Raw genomic sequence first — 16,283 nt, 5'->3', positions numbered from 1 at the left:
TATTTTATGCGTATGTTCCATAAATATGCCGCAAATATAGACAGCGAATACGGAATGCATTTATATGCGATTATAGGCGATACCTTCTAGACAAAATAAAAAATGGCATGTGTATAAATAAATACATTTAAAAAACTGCTAAGTTAAACGGTTTTTTGATATATAATATGTACCTAGTCCGCCATATTGGAACGGCGTCCATCTTGAATTTTAAATTTTGACATAATCATCGTGTTTTACTAATGTAGCCCTTTCATTTGATACCCATATTGAGGGGGTTAAGGAAAAATACGTAATCCGCCATTTTGTGGCGGCCATCTTAGATTTATAATGTAATTGATTTTATTATATTGTATTGTCATCTAAATTAAATGTGTGTACCAAATTTCAGATCAATCTGACAACGGGAAGGTGCTTAAATTTCAATTTCTAATTTTGACCCAAATAAATTCCGTACGGGTCGAACTAAATAAAACCGTTTAAAAACAATTTTATTGGTGTTATTGAATATATAAAAATGCTTTTTTTATTTTACTTTGGATTTCGCGTTGTCATTACCCTCATGATGTACTGTCCAATCTTACAACCCCCATATAGGAACCCGTAATATAATAATGCGAAAATAACTAAAATAGACAAAAAATTATTGTTCTTTTATAAATGATATATAACATAGTAAGAATATGAAACATAAATATATTCCGTTACGTATCGTGGGAAGCGACCTGGTTAGTGTTGTACATCAAGGCGGACATCAGAATTGTCCAAGACAACAAGCGCAGCAATTGTCTGCAAAATTATAGCGTTACGTGTGCTGTTACGATGGCACTGGTAGCCCAGCGGTGGGGGACTGGGACTTGCGATCGTAAGTCACGTGTTCGATTATAATCTTATGGTGTATAGGATTTTCTGATGGTGAATTAAGATTTTCTATAGCAAACCATGTAAAGATCGAAGATAGGTTCCAGGGTCACGAAAATACTACTTTTTAAAAAGAAAATTGAACAAAGTAAACATTTAAAAAACAAAAATAATGTAACCCTGCCAATAAATAAATTGGATTTTTTTTTCTTTTTTGTAACCAGAAACAACACTAAAAAATTTGTATAAATTTATTATTCTCTTTTAAAAAAGCACAACACGCTACGTAATTGTAACTGAACTCTAAAATTAGCAAAACAAAGTGAAAATAAAACTGTATTCAAATTGGGTTGAATTTTAGTTAGAAAGGGAATCTCCGAGTTTTGATGGCATGGCGCAATTAGAAACAAAAGTGTTGCCATCTTTCAAAAAAAAAGAAAATTTCAAAAAATTAAAGACTCGAACACAAAACAACGCTACCTCGAAAATCTAACGACGCACAGTGAAAATTAGTACTAATTAAGCAGCGAAGCAACTTCGAAAAAAACGTAAAACGAAACGACGCAAAGCGAGGTATTGGTGTATAAAGTAAAAATTCCTTATCGCGGAGTATATTCCATAAATATGCCGCGTATATAGAAACAGTGAATACGGAATGGGATATAAGAATAAGGATTATATATATGTTCCTAGATGGCGAAATAGAAATAAAACATATATATATAAAAATCTATTGAATGAAGCCTTTGAACATTTTGATTAATTATCTTAATGCTTAAACAGTGGTATGAATTTTGTAATTCTCTCTCGCTTGGCAGTTTTTAAAAGCCTTCAATTCAGATTAAACAGCAGTCGCGTTGGCAATTTACTTCTTAAACATAAGACTGTCGTTCCACAGACGGGTCAATGTTCATAAAGAAATCTTAAAGCTTTACCATTATTAAACCTTCGCTAAGGTTTTTCAAATTAAATGTCACGTTTTCAACGCGTCGAAGCCTCTTCTTCGATGTGCTGTGAGTTTAACATTTTAACATAACTTGTTTTATTAGTCCATCTGACGGCATTCACAAAGCACATTGGGTTTTATGCCTGTTGGAATCCATTTAATATTAGTGAAGATGACAACAGTTTTCAATATTTATTTTAGATCCTGGTAAGTTAATATTTATGAGAGTATATTTATTTGAAAAGATAATAAAAACCTTGATATAAATCGGAACTCGTAATTTATAGAAATCGACAAACAACCGTTCGGAACACGCGCAGGTTGAGCCGCCCTGGATTGACAACGCTCTCTACTCCTCAATCGATGATCTAAGATTTAACCTGAATGTGGGAGACTGGTTAATCATTACCACAATTTCAGCCGTAGAAAGTCCACAGCTGGACATAAGCCTCACACATATATTTCCAATAGGACCTGCATGTCCCATCTTAACAGCCGATTAGTCTCAAATTACCAAAGAACACTACGAAATTCGTAATTTTGCAAAAATATTACCCATAGATAATTCAGTGTAATTATCAAGTACATGAGCACTTAATAAGGCGATGCTATCAATTATTAATTTAGTCACATTTCACGCGACTTTAAACTGTTACACTGTGGTAGCTTGTTACAATTTAGTCACATTTCACGCGACTTTAAACTGTTACACTGTGGTAGCTTGTTACAATTTAGTCACATTTCACGCGACTTTAAACTGTTACACGGTGGTAGCTTGTTACAATTTAGTCACATTTCACGCGACTTTAAACTGTTACACGGTGGTAGCTTGTAACAATTTAGTCACATTTCACGCGACTTTAAACTGTTACACGGTGGTAGCTTGTTACAATTTAGTCACATTTCACGCGACTTTAAACTGTTACACAGTGGTACTTTGTTAAAATTTAGTCACATTTCACGCAACTTTAAACTGTTACACAGTGGTAGCTTGTTACAATTTAGTCACATTTCACGCGACTTTAAACTGTTACACGGTGGTAGCTTGTTACAATTTAGTCACATTTCACGCGACTTTAAACTGTTACACGGTGGTAGCTTGTTACAATTTAGTCACATTTCACGCGACTTTAAACTGTTACACAGTGGTAGCTTGTTACAATTTAGTCACATTTCACGCGACTTTAAACTGTTAGAGTGGTAGCTTGTTACAATTTAGTCACATTTCACGCGACTTTAAACTGTTACACAGTGGTAGCTTGTTACAATTTAGTCACATTTCACGCGACTTTAAACTGTAACACAGTGGTAGCTTGTTGTTGCAATGCTACTAATGATTTTTTGTAATTAGGTATAATCGCGTAAATAAGTCGTTTCTTTATATTTATTTATATATAAGTTCTATACGTGCGTATAAAGGCAAACCAAATGTCTCAGGATCTACCAAGTGACCTTAATTAGTGTAATGATGGAATATAGTAATGCATGTAGTTCTGCGTCGCCGACTGCCAATTCATACGAATGATGGTTCAAGCTTCATCGGTGACGTTCTTCTTGGATCTCTTCATTTCTGTCAAACAGACGGATACTCTCTCTTCGTGTGAAATGACTTTAATCGGGACTTTGGTATGACAGAGACATATCCTAAACTAATTTATTGATTTTAACTGTATGTTGCACTTTCTGCTAATCTTTTTCTTTGTCATAGGCTGCATTTTTTTTAGTTCTAGTTAAATTTCAAATTTTCATATTTTTTCTTTACAAATTAAGCTTAAATAGGTAATATATAACGATGTTACATACTTGTATAGAAACCTATTCACTCTTGTCTTAAAGACTATTAAGTTATAATTGACTTAAATATTTTTTTAATTATAATAATTAATTGACTTAAACTTAAATAATTGACTTGAATAAATGTATTAGCAAAACGCTTAGTGCAGGTAGAAGGAATTTCAACAGTGTATATATGTCTTGAATCCGTGCGTCTTGTTGTCCGATGGAAGAAAAGAGATGGAGAATGGAGTAAAACATTGATAAACTGGCAATTCTTTACCCATGCTCGAGGTACTTAAATTTAGCGTTTATTAATGCATGATTACCAAGCCTCTTGGCTGATCTCTGGATTTCAAAGCTTCGAGCTGGTACTTCGATCCATTCCACATATGGCTGGTGTTCTACGTATGACCGAACTTGTGATACAGACAGATTTAAAGCCGTCCTGATGTAAAATACTGCCGAACCTTGCCCAGAATACTCAGCTTTTTGGCAGCAAATTAATAACATTTGGACACAAGAAATGACCCAAAGTTGAGATTTGACTTTTAACAGTCTTTGTTCAACGGCAGCAGCGTCCTCTGTGTACCATAATACCACACTGCGATCGCCAACACGTCTGTTAAGCGTGGGGATTATATATCCCCATAGATATCTAAATAATCATGGAAGTATTGTTCATAGACATAAAAGAAGTATTAACACCACAGATAATACATCTAAATTGACATTAAATCACACAGATAATAAATCTTATATATTAGTCGAGAAATGAATGCAAATTCAGGTTTGGTTAAATAGAAATTGAAAATTTTAACGTGTTCGACAGATTGAAGGCTTCGAACTCTCTCATGTTGAACCTTCTGGGAACATTGAAGCTTTTCTCAGAAAACAATGTTTTAATTAATAAATGAAATACATGAGTTTAATTTTAAAATAATCAGACATTTCAAAGTGGAATATGAATATGTGTCTTCTTGTCGATATAATAGTTTCAGTTCAAAAACATCCACAGCTGGGCATAGACATTATTTTCAATATGATTTGACCAGCATCAAGCCTTTTCCATAATCTTGATAATGTTGTCGTGTCTGTCTTAACACAAAATCTTGTGGGCCCAATTTACTTCAGTTATGCAAGCAATAGGCCCGCCCACTATGTTACCCCTCCGCTGGGCAATGTCATTTACTTTCGTTCGACTAGTCCTGTACACCAATACCTCGCTTTGCGTCGTATCGTTTTGCGTTTTTTTTCGAAGTTGCGTCGCTGCTTAATTAGTACTAATTTTTACTGTGCGTCGTTAGATTTTCGAGGTTGCGTTGTTTTGGGTTCGAGTTTAATTTTTTTTTAAATTTTCTTTTTTTTCCAAAAGATGTTTTCACTTTTGTTTCTAATTGCGCCATGACTAAAAATCAACGCAATTTGAATACAGTTTTATTTTCACTTTGTTTTGCTAATTTTTGAGTTCAGTTTCAATGACGTAGTGTGTTGTGTTTTTACTTAAAAGAGAATTATAAATTTATATAAATTTTTACGTGTTGTTCTGGTTACAAAAAAGGTAAATATTTTTCCAATTCGTTTATTTGCAGAGTTATATTATTTTTGTTATTTAAATGTTTACTTTGAAATGTTTTTAAATTTTTACTCTGGAACCTATCTTCGATCTTTACATGGTTTTCTAAAGAAAATCTTAATTTACTTTGCGACGTTTCAATTTGCGTCGTGTTTTTTTGGAACGTAACCACGACGCGAAGTGAGGTTTTCATGTATATAGTACATTGAATGCGCTGACATAGTATCAATAAAAGGTAAGGTCGTTCAAAATAAAACAAATAGGTAATTTAAAAATTTATTCAGTCTATAACAAACATGGCGTATGCCATTTATCTTAAGTTAGTTAAAATAAAAAAATCTAAACACTACACATTCACCATAGACTTCGATTTATGATTTTTAATAATATATTTTTTTAACTTTTGTATCTTTACCTTAAATAAAAGTCTATAGTAAAATATACAAGGTAGTTAAATCTATGAAATAAAAAGCTACAGCACCCGGCGATAAATATTGCACATCGACCTTTGGAAAGAGACAATCGGCTTGTTACGGCTTCGTAGAGCGCTATCTCTGTCGCACGAAGTACAAACAGTCCGGTATCTATTAGGAGCTGTTACAACAAGTATCATTTGCTTCTTTTAAAATGAGACATTATAATAAAAATAAAAATAATAAGAATTCCAATTCTCAGTTACTTCTATTTCACTATCTGTGCTCTCAAAGAGGTCAGGTTTTATTACAATGTCTCATTTTAACAATAGGTATAATAGTGTTTATTATAGACACCTGTAATTTTCCTAAATAATTAAATGTGTAAACATAATGTTAACATGATTTTTTATTTTATTTTACCCCAATCTAAAGCCACCACTTATAGAAAAATTGTTGTATTTTATACAAAGAATTGAAATAATTATCAAAAGAAGCAAATGATACTTGTTGTAACAGCTCCTAGTAGATACCGGACTGTTTGTATTTCGCGCGACAGAGATAACGCTCTACGAAGCCAAAATTAGCCGATTGTCTCTTTCTAAAGGTCGATATGCAATATTTATTGCCGGATACTGTAAATATTGGTCAGTTGATATAAAATACCTTAGAAATAACTTTAATAAAACTTAATTCTAATTAAGTTACATAATATATAATTGGATATTGTAACTTATAATATATGTATATGTATGTATATATATATATATACACACACACACATATATATATTTAAGTGTATATGTGTATATATACATATACATATATATATTTTCGCGCCAATTTCTGTCTTATATAAGAAAGATTCAATTATATTTCGATAGATGGCGGTAGAACACTATATAGTTTTAAATAAATTTTCGTAATACCGTCATGTATAAATATTTAATGTGCAAATTAAAAGGCGATATATCAGGGGAACCGAAAAGTAAAGTCGTTTCTGTCGACATACAGAAAAACAGATTGATTTTTTACCATACATATTGTTGATTAGAAATAAAAACTTATTAAAAATGTAGTCGTGTGAATTTAACTTGAGAAAGCGACATTACTTTCCAGTCCCCCTAATATATATTAAAAGTTTAGGACAGTTTTGTGTTTTTTGAGTCCATTGTTTTGGAATGTTAAAAAGTGTAGGTAGAAATAAAACTATTACCATTTACTAAAACACTCGATTATTGGCGCCAAAATTGATATATATGTATTTTTTAATATCCACACATATATTACATTTGTATTTATGTCAGTACATATATGTATTACACAGTTCTTATGTAGATATATATATATATGTATGTATATATATACACCTATATGTGTGTTTATGTGAGAGAGTTATAGAAGAGGAATGTTATGCAACAAAAGTGTTGCCAACACAAAAAAATATTCTACACTTTTAGTAGATATTTTATGAAATTCATCGCGATCTATTATTAGTCTGTGAACTCTTGACTGGCAACACTATGGACTCCAACACGACGGCAGCCGCGTTCGCTTTGCTGCACCTATGATAAAATTTGAACATATATATGTATGATATATTTTAAGACAACCCAACTGAGTGTTGCCATGTGAATTTTAAATGTAATTGTTAAAAAATTGAGGTGAATTTATTTACAAAAAGTAAATTCTTAATTTATTCATCCAAATCAATTTCATCACCTTCAAAGTAATCATCGATATAAAACGCTTAATCACCGGTACAAAAAAACACACTTATGCCAACGCATCTTCCATTTCTCGAAACAGTCGGAATAGTCTTTTACCTGTATAGCCTTGAGGACCTTTGATTCTTTTTTTTTTTATCAATACAGCCTTCAAGAACTTTGATACTTTTTTATTTCTTCAATCGTCTCCCACGTTGGTCTTTTGACTTTTATTTACAACCAGAAGTCGTACGGAGTCAAATCAGGATATACGGCGGTTGAATGACTAACTCTGAGATGATTAAACCTTTTGAGAAACATGCTTGTCAAATGTGACATTCCTGCCATGCTTACCAGATGCCCTGATTCAAATCAAAATTTCACCTTACTTTTCGACCACAGCAATATATTACGAATGCAAAATCACATTAATAACAAATATATTCCCAGTGTATATAATATTTATAATATATCTGTCTGTATATGCATATGTAAGAGGTTTCTATTCATAAACAAGTTTCCAGAGGATGCAAACACATCACACTGATATCGACAAATCATTTGTCAAGTGTGGCAAATGATTTGGCACATCCTCCCATAAACATGATGAAGCCTTGCAGTGGGCGTGCGAACTCATCATGATATCTCAACAACCATAACACTTAGAGAATTGAATTTTTTTATTACTTTTTAATTTACAGAATAGATATCAGCTAAGAAAGATTTTTATGAAATTTCACTCGGTTGTGTATAAAGGGGAAGTCATTAAGTTTGAGTAGAGGGCGTGTGTGTGCTAGTGATTGTTTAAATATTTGATCCGGTATTACATTTTAGTCAACGAAATAGGTAGTAATAAATACACCGTGAATTTATATATGGTGCAGATAGGAGATAGAGGAATCGTGGCGATATATATCTATAACCTATCGAATTTGTTTAAAAGTAGTTTTGTGATACTATCTGTTGAAAAAGTAGTTTCTTGTTGAGAAACCCATTGAAAAGTTTTTTATATGATAGCTTGAGGCTGTAACATTATTATTCTCACGTGTGAATAAGTTGAATTTACTTTTTATCTTTCCTTTCATACATCATCTTACTTTGATCACCTTTGCAAGATCACACTTGGAGATTAAAAGTTTGGTATCAGGTCACGTACCTGGGGAACATATCCGAGCAGCGCAACTCGCTCCATCCGCCGAGAGCTTCCAGGAGTAAGGTGTCCAGAGCTCGTTCTGTAGGCAGATCACCCGTCAGCATTCTCAGCGCCAAACTGTTCATCAGAAATAATCTCATTAAAAACTAATAATTCCTTTTGATTCTTGGCTCTTCGGACAGTGTAAGACCTGGACTGGATCTTTGGAGGCCAAAGCGTTGCAGTGGGTGTTTTGACTGATATGGTGATGAAGTTCCTTAACTGTATTCGTCATCAAGAACTTTTTCAATGTTTTGATCATCCATCTAACATCCCTGGATGATTTCTAGTTACACTTTAATAATACAATACATCATGAATCCATTTATAATCCATTACAATAATCGATATTTTGCCGTAACAAATTTTCAATTATAGTACCCGGCTGTAAATATTGCACATCGACTTTTGGAAAGAGACAATCGGCTAATTTCAGTTTCGCAGAGCACTTTCTCTGTCCCACACTACCTATGTGACGTTTTGTCAGTCGTTGTATTTTGTGCGAAAGAGATAACGCTCTACGAAGCCGAAATTAGCCGTCTCTTTCCAAAGGCCGATGTGCAATATTTATCGCCGGTTACTACAAAGATATAAATTGAGGGGAGAGGGGGGTAGAGAACGGAAGGCTTTTGAACCAGAATCGAAAACTTTTATAAATATAAACAACATCTGTATTCCGACACAAGATGCAGTTCGCTTCCAACAGGTCCCAATGGACATCACTGTAGATCTTTGCCCAGCTGTGGACGTCCCACGTTAATTGATGAATATGATGTACACTCACCCGTTAATTCTCGCCATTGTCCCATACGGTGCGTTCAGCTTGGATGTCGCCACCAAGTTCTTGCAGTACAGCAACCAGATGCAGTCCAGGTCTGTGTAGCTGCTGGAACTGGTGCCGTGACCGTTGCTGAACGACGCCTGCAGGTGGTTCAGGGCGTGGGTGTTGGCGTCCACGTTGCGGGAGAACTGTCCCTGGAGGTTCAATCCCAGATTCTCTCTGTTCGACATCTGAGAGAGAACTAATCTGTGGAATTCAATTGTTTATATACAGCATGATTGACTATAGATGTAAAAGATTGTTTTTTTAGGACTTATAAAATTAGTGACTCTACTGGGCAACTGTGTAAGATAGAGATGGGTAGATCGCGAGCTAAAGACAAGAAAGATATATATCTTTGCAAAAGATATAATCACTCTCCAGCGCGCGCGTTGCAATTGTATCTCTGTCTTTATACTTGTAACGAGTTGCGGCTCAGAGTTAGAGAGAGATGGGCTTATATAGCAATTTATACGTAAAAGAGAGACAGATAGCTATTGCATGTTTGTATTAAAAATGTAAACTACTTATTTTCGGAATGACGATATCAAGTGCGCGTGTTTATCTTTGTTGTGCTTTATGACAAAGACATGAAATGCTTAATAGGAATATTTCACACGTTCTATTCCGCCTTACAGAGTTCTAAGTCTGAAAGAGCCGAAGATATAAAGGATATATGTTTAGTGTTAGTTGCCTCATTCTCTCTGATCCGCACTGAGCTAAATGAGTTAAAGATACAAAAGAGTGATATATATGCCAAGATCGAAGACATATATATCACTCTTCTTATATATACATATTGTCCTTCTCTAAAAGTGATGTGTGAATATAATATAAATGAATGCTTTGTATGAGAGAAAATGTTAAGGAAGATAGAGGGAAGAAAGAGAGAGAGAGTGTGTGAAAATAGGAAGGTTTATATTCTCTTTCCGAGCCGTACTGAGCTAAATGAGTTAAAGATATAAAAGAGTGATGTATATGCCAAGATCGAAGATATACAAATAACTCTTTTCTTGTCATTGATACATTTTGTCCATATCTAGTGTAATACAATTTATAAGGCTTTTGGTTTCTCTGTGGATCCCCCTTTTTGCCTAAGGCGCAGTTGAAATCGGCAGACAAGATGTCCGCTAGGGTCTCAGGTTTACGAGGTCATTCGCCCATGGAAATATTTCTAAGATCTTCGAACAAGATAGGTGATCTAAATAAGTCCCATAGAAAATGAGGAGGTTTATATCTCTAAGTTGGTGTAAATGATAGCCGAGAGTGATGGAAGATTCCTGAAAGATAGAAGCATTTCTTCTAGAACATGATTGCACAGACTTATTAAGACTAGGGGCCACTCGGGCAAATCATGAACTGATGGCGGGCCGGCCGCCAAAAGTATAGGCAATTAAATTTTTTTGGCTTTATTCTGGAATAGAATCCAATATTTTTCGAATGTACGAGAGTATTATTTTTGCTGTCGGCGAGCCACCAGTATTCGACCGGCGGGCCGCGGTCTGTGCATCCATGTTCTAGAAGAATAAAACTTACTTGGTGTTCTTATACGCTCTTCCGAGGTGTATTGCGGCTCGTGCTGTGCTCATGCCTATTTCTAGAATGTTCTCCAGAAGATTTCTGCCGAAGTCGAACTCCTCGGCCGTTTCGGGACGGCTCAACCGTTTCCTGGAATAGTAAGGTTTGGAAATCTGTTTTTTTTGGTTGAGATTTCAGATTAGCTTCAAAACCTCTTTTCAGGTAGCAAAACTTGAAGGCTCTAGTGAGCTTTTTTCGCTTCCTAGTAAACATATGTATATATATCATCAGAGCTATGAAATTGTTTGACTGAAGCTCCATATTGCGATATTTTATCTTGAAAATAATTTTGCGATGAAATGTATAAAATGTTGTATATATATAAAACAGCTTCTGAAAATCTAAACCACACGATACTCGTGGCCGCAAAAAAGGTGGGGGTAGAATTAGAAGAAAAAGACATAGACTGGATCAGCCGAGTTGGGCCGCGTCGTCCTCCGGTGACAACAGCCTTACCAGAGGATGGAGCTAAACTGCCACGTCCTGTTGTAGTACGTTTTCTTCGCCGAACAAAACGAGATCTCTTCCTAAAGGCAATAAAATCAAGACGGAACTTGAGTAGTTCCGACCTCGATATATCTGGCTCACCAAAACGTATATTTTTTAATGAGAGACTGACTAAAGAAAATAGAGCTTTATTTCGAGACGCCCGTCTTAGAGCTAAACAACACGGCTATAACTTCTGCTGGTGTATACATGGTGCCATATACGTCCGACAACGCGAAGGGAAACCGGCGATACTTATACGATCCCACAAAGACCTGGAAAATCTTATTCATAAGTCTGTGTCTACTGATTCTTGTTAGATGTATTATTTGTTCAACTATCTGTAATGAACATAGAGAGATAAACTTGAGTAATATATCCGACAGTGATTTAAAGAATACTTTTACCGATAAACTAGGTTCAGACCTAGACTCCATAAATCCTCATTGTCAAACTGTGTCTGACTGTACTAGAATTAGAGAATTTGTTGTACCGGACCATAATTTTAAAATTTTTTCATTAAATATAAGAAGCATCCATAAAAACTTCGATATCCTACAAGTAGCCCTAAAAAATATAAAAGTCCCTTTCGATATGTTAGTCTTAACTGAATGTTGGCTCCATGACTCACTTATTGTTCCACAATTGCCGGGTTATAATTCGTACCAAACAAAAAAATATTTAAACCAAAATAGCGGAGTGGTTATATATGTAAAAGATACTTTGAATGCAATAGCATTAGAACCATCAATAGACGATGCAGTCTGCTTAGCGATAACCGTTCCCAAAATGATTCACGTACTCGGCATATACCGATCCCCATCTATTAAAATCATTGACCCTTTTCTCACTTCTCTAGAAACATATATTAATGAAACTGATCGAAACAATGTACCGTTTGTTATTGTTGGTGACATAAACCTAAACATACTGAGTACCTCAAACAATCTACAGAGCTTAGAATACCAGTATTTTATGGCAGAACGTGGTTTTCTCCCAGCTATAACGGAACCGACACGTGAGCTTTCATGTCTTGATCATATTTATGTTAAAGGGGTTAGTTATCAAAACGTAGTTGGTGTAGTATGTCAAAGTGATATAACAGACCATTATCCAGTAATAGCTGGCCTGAGGATACAAAAACCAAGACACCATTGTGTAAATCGTCTAGTTATCAAAAGGGACTTTGTTGCAATTAAAAAAGCTCTAAGTGAAATCGACTGGTCTGTCGTTTGTGATATAAAAGATGTTAATAAAGCAAATGAAACCTTCAATTGTATATTTACGGATATTGTTAATAGACATTCGAAGGAAATTAAAATAAGCAGAAGCAAACAAAACTTGAAGCCCTGGATAACACCAGGACTATTGAAGTGTATGCGAGTTCGTGACCAACTACACTTAAACTCTAAAAAAGACCCCGACTATAAAATACTTAAGATTACCTACACACGTTACCATAATTTTCTCACAACCCTATTACGTAAGATAAAACAGGAACATCAAGAAAGGGAACTGACCACAAACCTAAAGAATCCGCGAAAACTTTGGAAATCTATAAAAGACATTTGCAATATTACTAGTCAAAATAAAACTGCAAGAGAATTACTTACACTACATAACTGCCAAAGCATGCAACAGTCCGCTGATTGGACGAATATTCATTTCGCGACAGTTGGCAAAAAACTAGCTGATAAAATCCTCTCAAATCTGGGTAAAAGAGAGGTGGATCTTATGAAAGAAGTTAAAGTGCGAAACGCACCAGCAAATTCATTTTTCATTGTTCGAACAGATCACGAGGAAGTTGAAAAGCTGATTATAAATTTAGAAAATGGTAAAGCACCCGGCATGGATGGTTTTGGAAACTCATTAATAAAGTATACCAGAAATGAGATTATGATACCACTAACTCATATACTAAATTTAAGCCTCTCAAGTGGCATCTTTCCACATGACTGGAAAATTGCTTCGGTGTGCCCAATTTATAAAAGTGGACCAAGGGATACTGTGGAAAACTACAGACCGATCTCACTGTTAGGAACCTTTTCTAAAATTCTTGAAAAACTTATGAATAAACGTCTTGTTGGCTATCTTGAGTCCCAAAATTTAATTTCTGACCACCAATTCGGTTTCCGTAAAGGCAAAAATACTGAAGATGCAGTTACTTTACTTACCAATACAGTCTCATCACACCTTGATAAAAAGCAATGTTGTGTCAGCGTATTTCTAGACTTGGCAAAAGCCTTCGACACTGTCTCTGTCCCCATACTTTTACAAAAACTGGAGAACGTTGGAATTCGTGGAACTGCTTTAAATTGGTTTAAAAGCTACCTAACACAACGGAGACAGCGTGTAAAGATTGATAGTATTACTAGCTCGGAACATTCTATAAATTTCGGCGTTCCTCAAGGCAGCATCTTGGGTCCGACTCTTTTTCTCCTCTACATTAACAATATTCATGAGCTCCCCTTAACAAATGCCAAGATTATTTGCTACGCCGATGATACGGCAGTGGTTTTCCACGGCCCCTCCTGGAACTCTGCCTGTAATGCTACTGAACGAGGGATGATACTTATTTCGCAATGGCTTGAACAGAACCTTCTGACTCTGAACAAGCAGAAGACTCAATATATATGTTTCCATAAGTCAGCGGCCTCAGCACCGCATGAAACCTCTATCAAAATCCATCATCCATGTCCTGGAGGAGTTTGCTCATGTGAGTCGCTTAAACGTACGAAGTGCCTCAGATATTTAGGAGTTCATATTGATGAAAACCTTTCATTTAAATTCCATATAGAGGTTCTCTCGTCAAGAGTCAGAAAGATTATATCAGTAATGAGAAGTGTTAGAGATGTAGCAAATCGGGAAACCCTCAAATCAATTTACTACGCATTGTGCCAGTCAATAATAACATATTGTATAACATGCTGGGGGAGTGCTGCCAAAACCTTCATGATCCAAGTCGAGAGAGCACAAAGATCAGTCCTCAAAACCATGCTTAGGAAGCCATATAAATATTCTACAGACAAACTGTACAAAGAGGCTGACGTTCTTAGCGTAAGAAAGCTTTACGTTTTAAAAAGCACGCTGTTGACGCACCGCAAAATATTATCTGCCCCTGATGAGTACAAATATCTACGAGATAAAAGGGTCTACAGAGTGAATATGCCAGTGGTGAATACTGCCTTCGCGCAACGCCACGGTCTCTTTGCCAAGGCGTTTACATATAACAGAGTGGCGATGCACTGTAACATTAAAAACAAGAAAATCTACGAGGTAAAAAATATCGTGTCAAACTGGCTTGCCTCGTTGTCCTATGGCGAACTCGAGAATAACCTGGACTTAAATCGGCTAAACTAAAAAAAAAAAAAAAAAAAATAGTGATAACTCATCTATACATAATCCTCACGACACAGGCTTAGCCTAGTGTGAGGGTTATAGGAAATAGAAATTTTAGAAATAAGTAAACTTTGTTAATCTATATCGCCAAATCTAAACTGTAAATAATTTTTGTCAATAAATCTTTTCAAATCTTTCAAATCTTTCAAATCTTTCAAATATATATTGAACGGGATCGGCAGAGGACAGATCCCGCTCGAAGACGACGCCATCAGCGCAGGCACGCGCCTTGCGACGGCCCCCCGGTGAATGGTGCTACCCTACCATATACGGGGCCTTCGGAGTCGCGGGAGTTTAGGGTGGGGGGCCTAAACTCCCACTAGCTTCGGCGACTCTGAGGTGGACGATGGTTCGACGTGGTCTCGAACCATCGTGATAGTACCACGAGAGTTTCGGGGGTAACGTGAACTATACACGAATACTCCAGGACGGGCTATCTAGAATAGCACGGCACGAGGGAAGACCGCGTGGCGATCCCTGACCGAGAGATACCGCGGTCCCCCGTATAGCGTAGAGGGAATATAATATATTATATATAACCCACATACCCCTGTCTTCCCCCTAGAGGCGGGGAATCTTGAACGTCCGGAAGATTTACCCCCCCGAAACCAAAAAAAAAGGTTATGAAGTCGCCTCGTCGGCCCAAACCTATAGCCAGGGTTCACTATAGGCGAAGGTATTCCTTTTAGGATTCGCAGATGTTGAGGGTCGGGGCCGTCTACGTCCACTTAATGCAAACCTGGAAGAGCAGCATCGCGAAGTGGTCTCGTGATGCTGTGATGCAGTGAGGATACCGGAGGAAATATAGCTCCCTTAGAAAGTGTCTTGGTACAGTACTGGCACCTGCAAGTTCCGTAGAAGATCCGGCGACTCCACCAAAACAAACGAAGACGACCTCCCCTGTTCTCCCCTCAGAGATCAGAGTATCTTTTACCCTGAAGATTGTCCAAATATCCAAAAAAAGGTTAAGTTTTGCATTGTCTGTTGAATATCATAGGTACTTACGAAGTGATCTCGTGATGATATACTTCGTTCTTCTGCGCTTCAACTTTTCCAGGTTCCAGGAACAGTGCGTTGAAGGCGAACACATCGGGGTCCTTCATCATCTTCAACCTTGAAGCCTCCTGTGGGTAGTTTTACAAACGGATATTATTAAATATTTCCCGTGTGAACTTGAAAATTTCTATTTATTATAAGAGTCACAATGCTGTGTTCATAAAGGAAGGTGGAATTGTCTTTTAAAACTTCTGTGCTAAAAGGCAGGTAATTTCGTTCCTAGGTTGGTAGAACTGTCAACATTAGCCAAGAGTGTTTGTCAAAAGGTTTTATTATCTCAGAGTTAGTCGTTCAACTACAGTATATCCTGGTTTTGCTTCGTGCGACTGCTGGCTGTTCAGTAAACTAAAAACCAATGCGTGGAGGCAGTTTTGACCCAATCGAGGAGATAAAAACCGAACGGAAGATCTTGAAGGCTCTATCGAAATAAGAACTATTCCGATTGTTTCTAGGACTTGAAAAAGCGTTGGAAAAAGT

At 36.2% G+C, this 16,283-nt stretch overlaps 1 protein-coding gene across 1 annotated transcript in view; it reads right to left on the bottom strand.

The window, feature by feature from the left end:
* Nucleotides 1–6,955: 6,955 nt before the first annotated feature.
* The window catches only part of LOC137927379 (uncharacterized), a 41,109-nt gene continuing 31,781 nt past the window's right edge, over nucleotides 6,956–16,283 (bottom strand). The window contains exons 5-9 of the mRNA XM_068771178.1: nucleotides 15,756–15,874; nucleotides 10,824–10,955; nucleotides 9,252–9,494; nucleotides 8,432–8,545; nucleotides 6,956–7,134 (exon numbers count right to left, since the gene is read on the bottom strand). Coding sequence (XP_068627279.1) covers nucleotides 7,047–7,134; nucleotides 8,432–8,545; nucleotides 9,252–9,494; nucleotides 10,824–10,955; nucleotides 15,756–15,874 — 696 coding nt within the window. The 3' untranslated portion in view covers nucleotides 6,956–7,046. The remainder of the gene's footprint in view (nucleotides 7,135–8,431; nucleotides 8,546–9,251; nucleotides 9,495–10,823; nucleotides 10,956–15,755; nucleotides 15,875–16,283) is intronic.

The sequence above is a fragment of the Battus philenor genome, unplaced genomic scaffold (assembly GCF_028537555.1).
Source record: "Battus philenor isolate CCGP_79_NKW_IND1 unplaced genomic scaffold, ilBatPhil1.0.hap1 SCAF_30, whole genome shotgun sequence".
Classification (NCBI taxonomy): Eukaryota; Metazoa; Arthropoda; class Insecta; order Lepidoptera; family Papilionidae; genus Battus; species Battus philenor.
The sequence above is the reverse complement of the archived record's forward strand: the minus strand, read 5'-3'. Positions and strand labels throughout refer to the sequence as shown.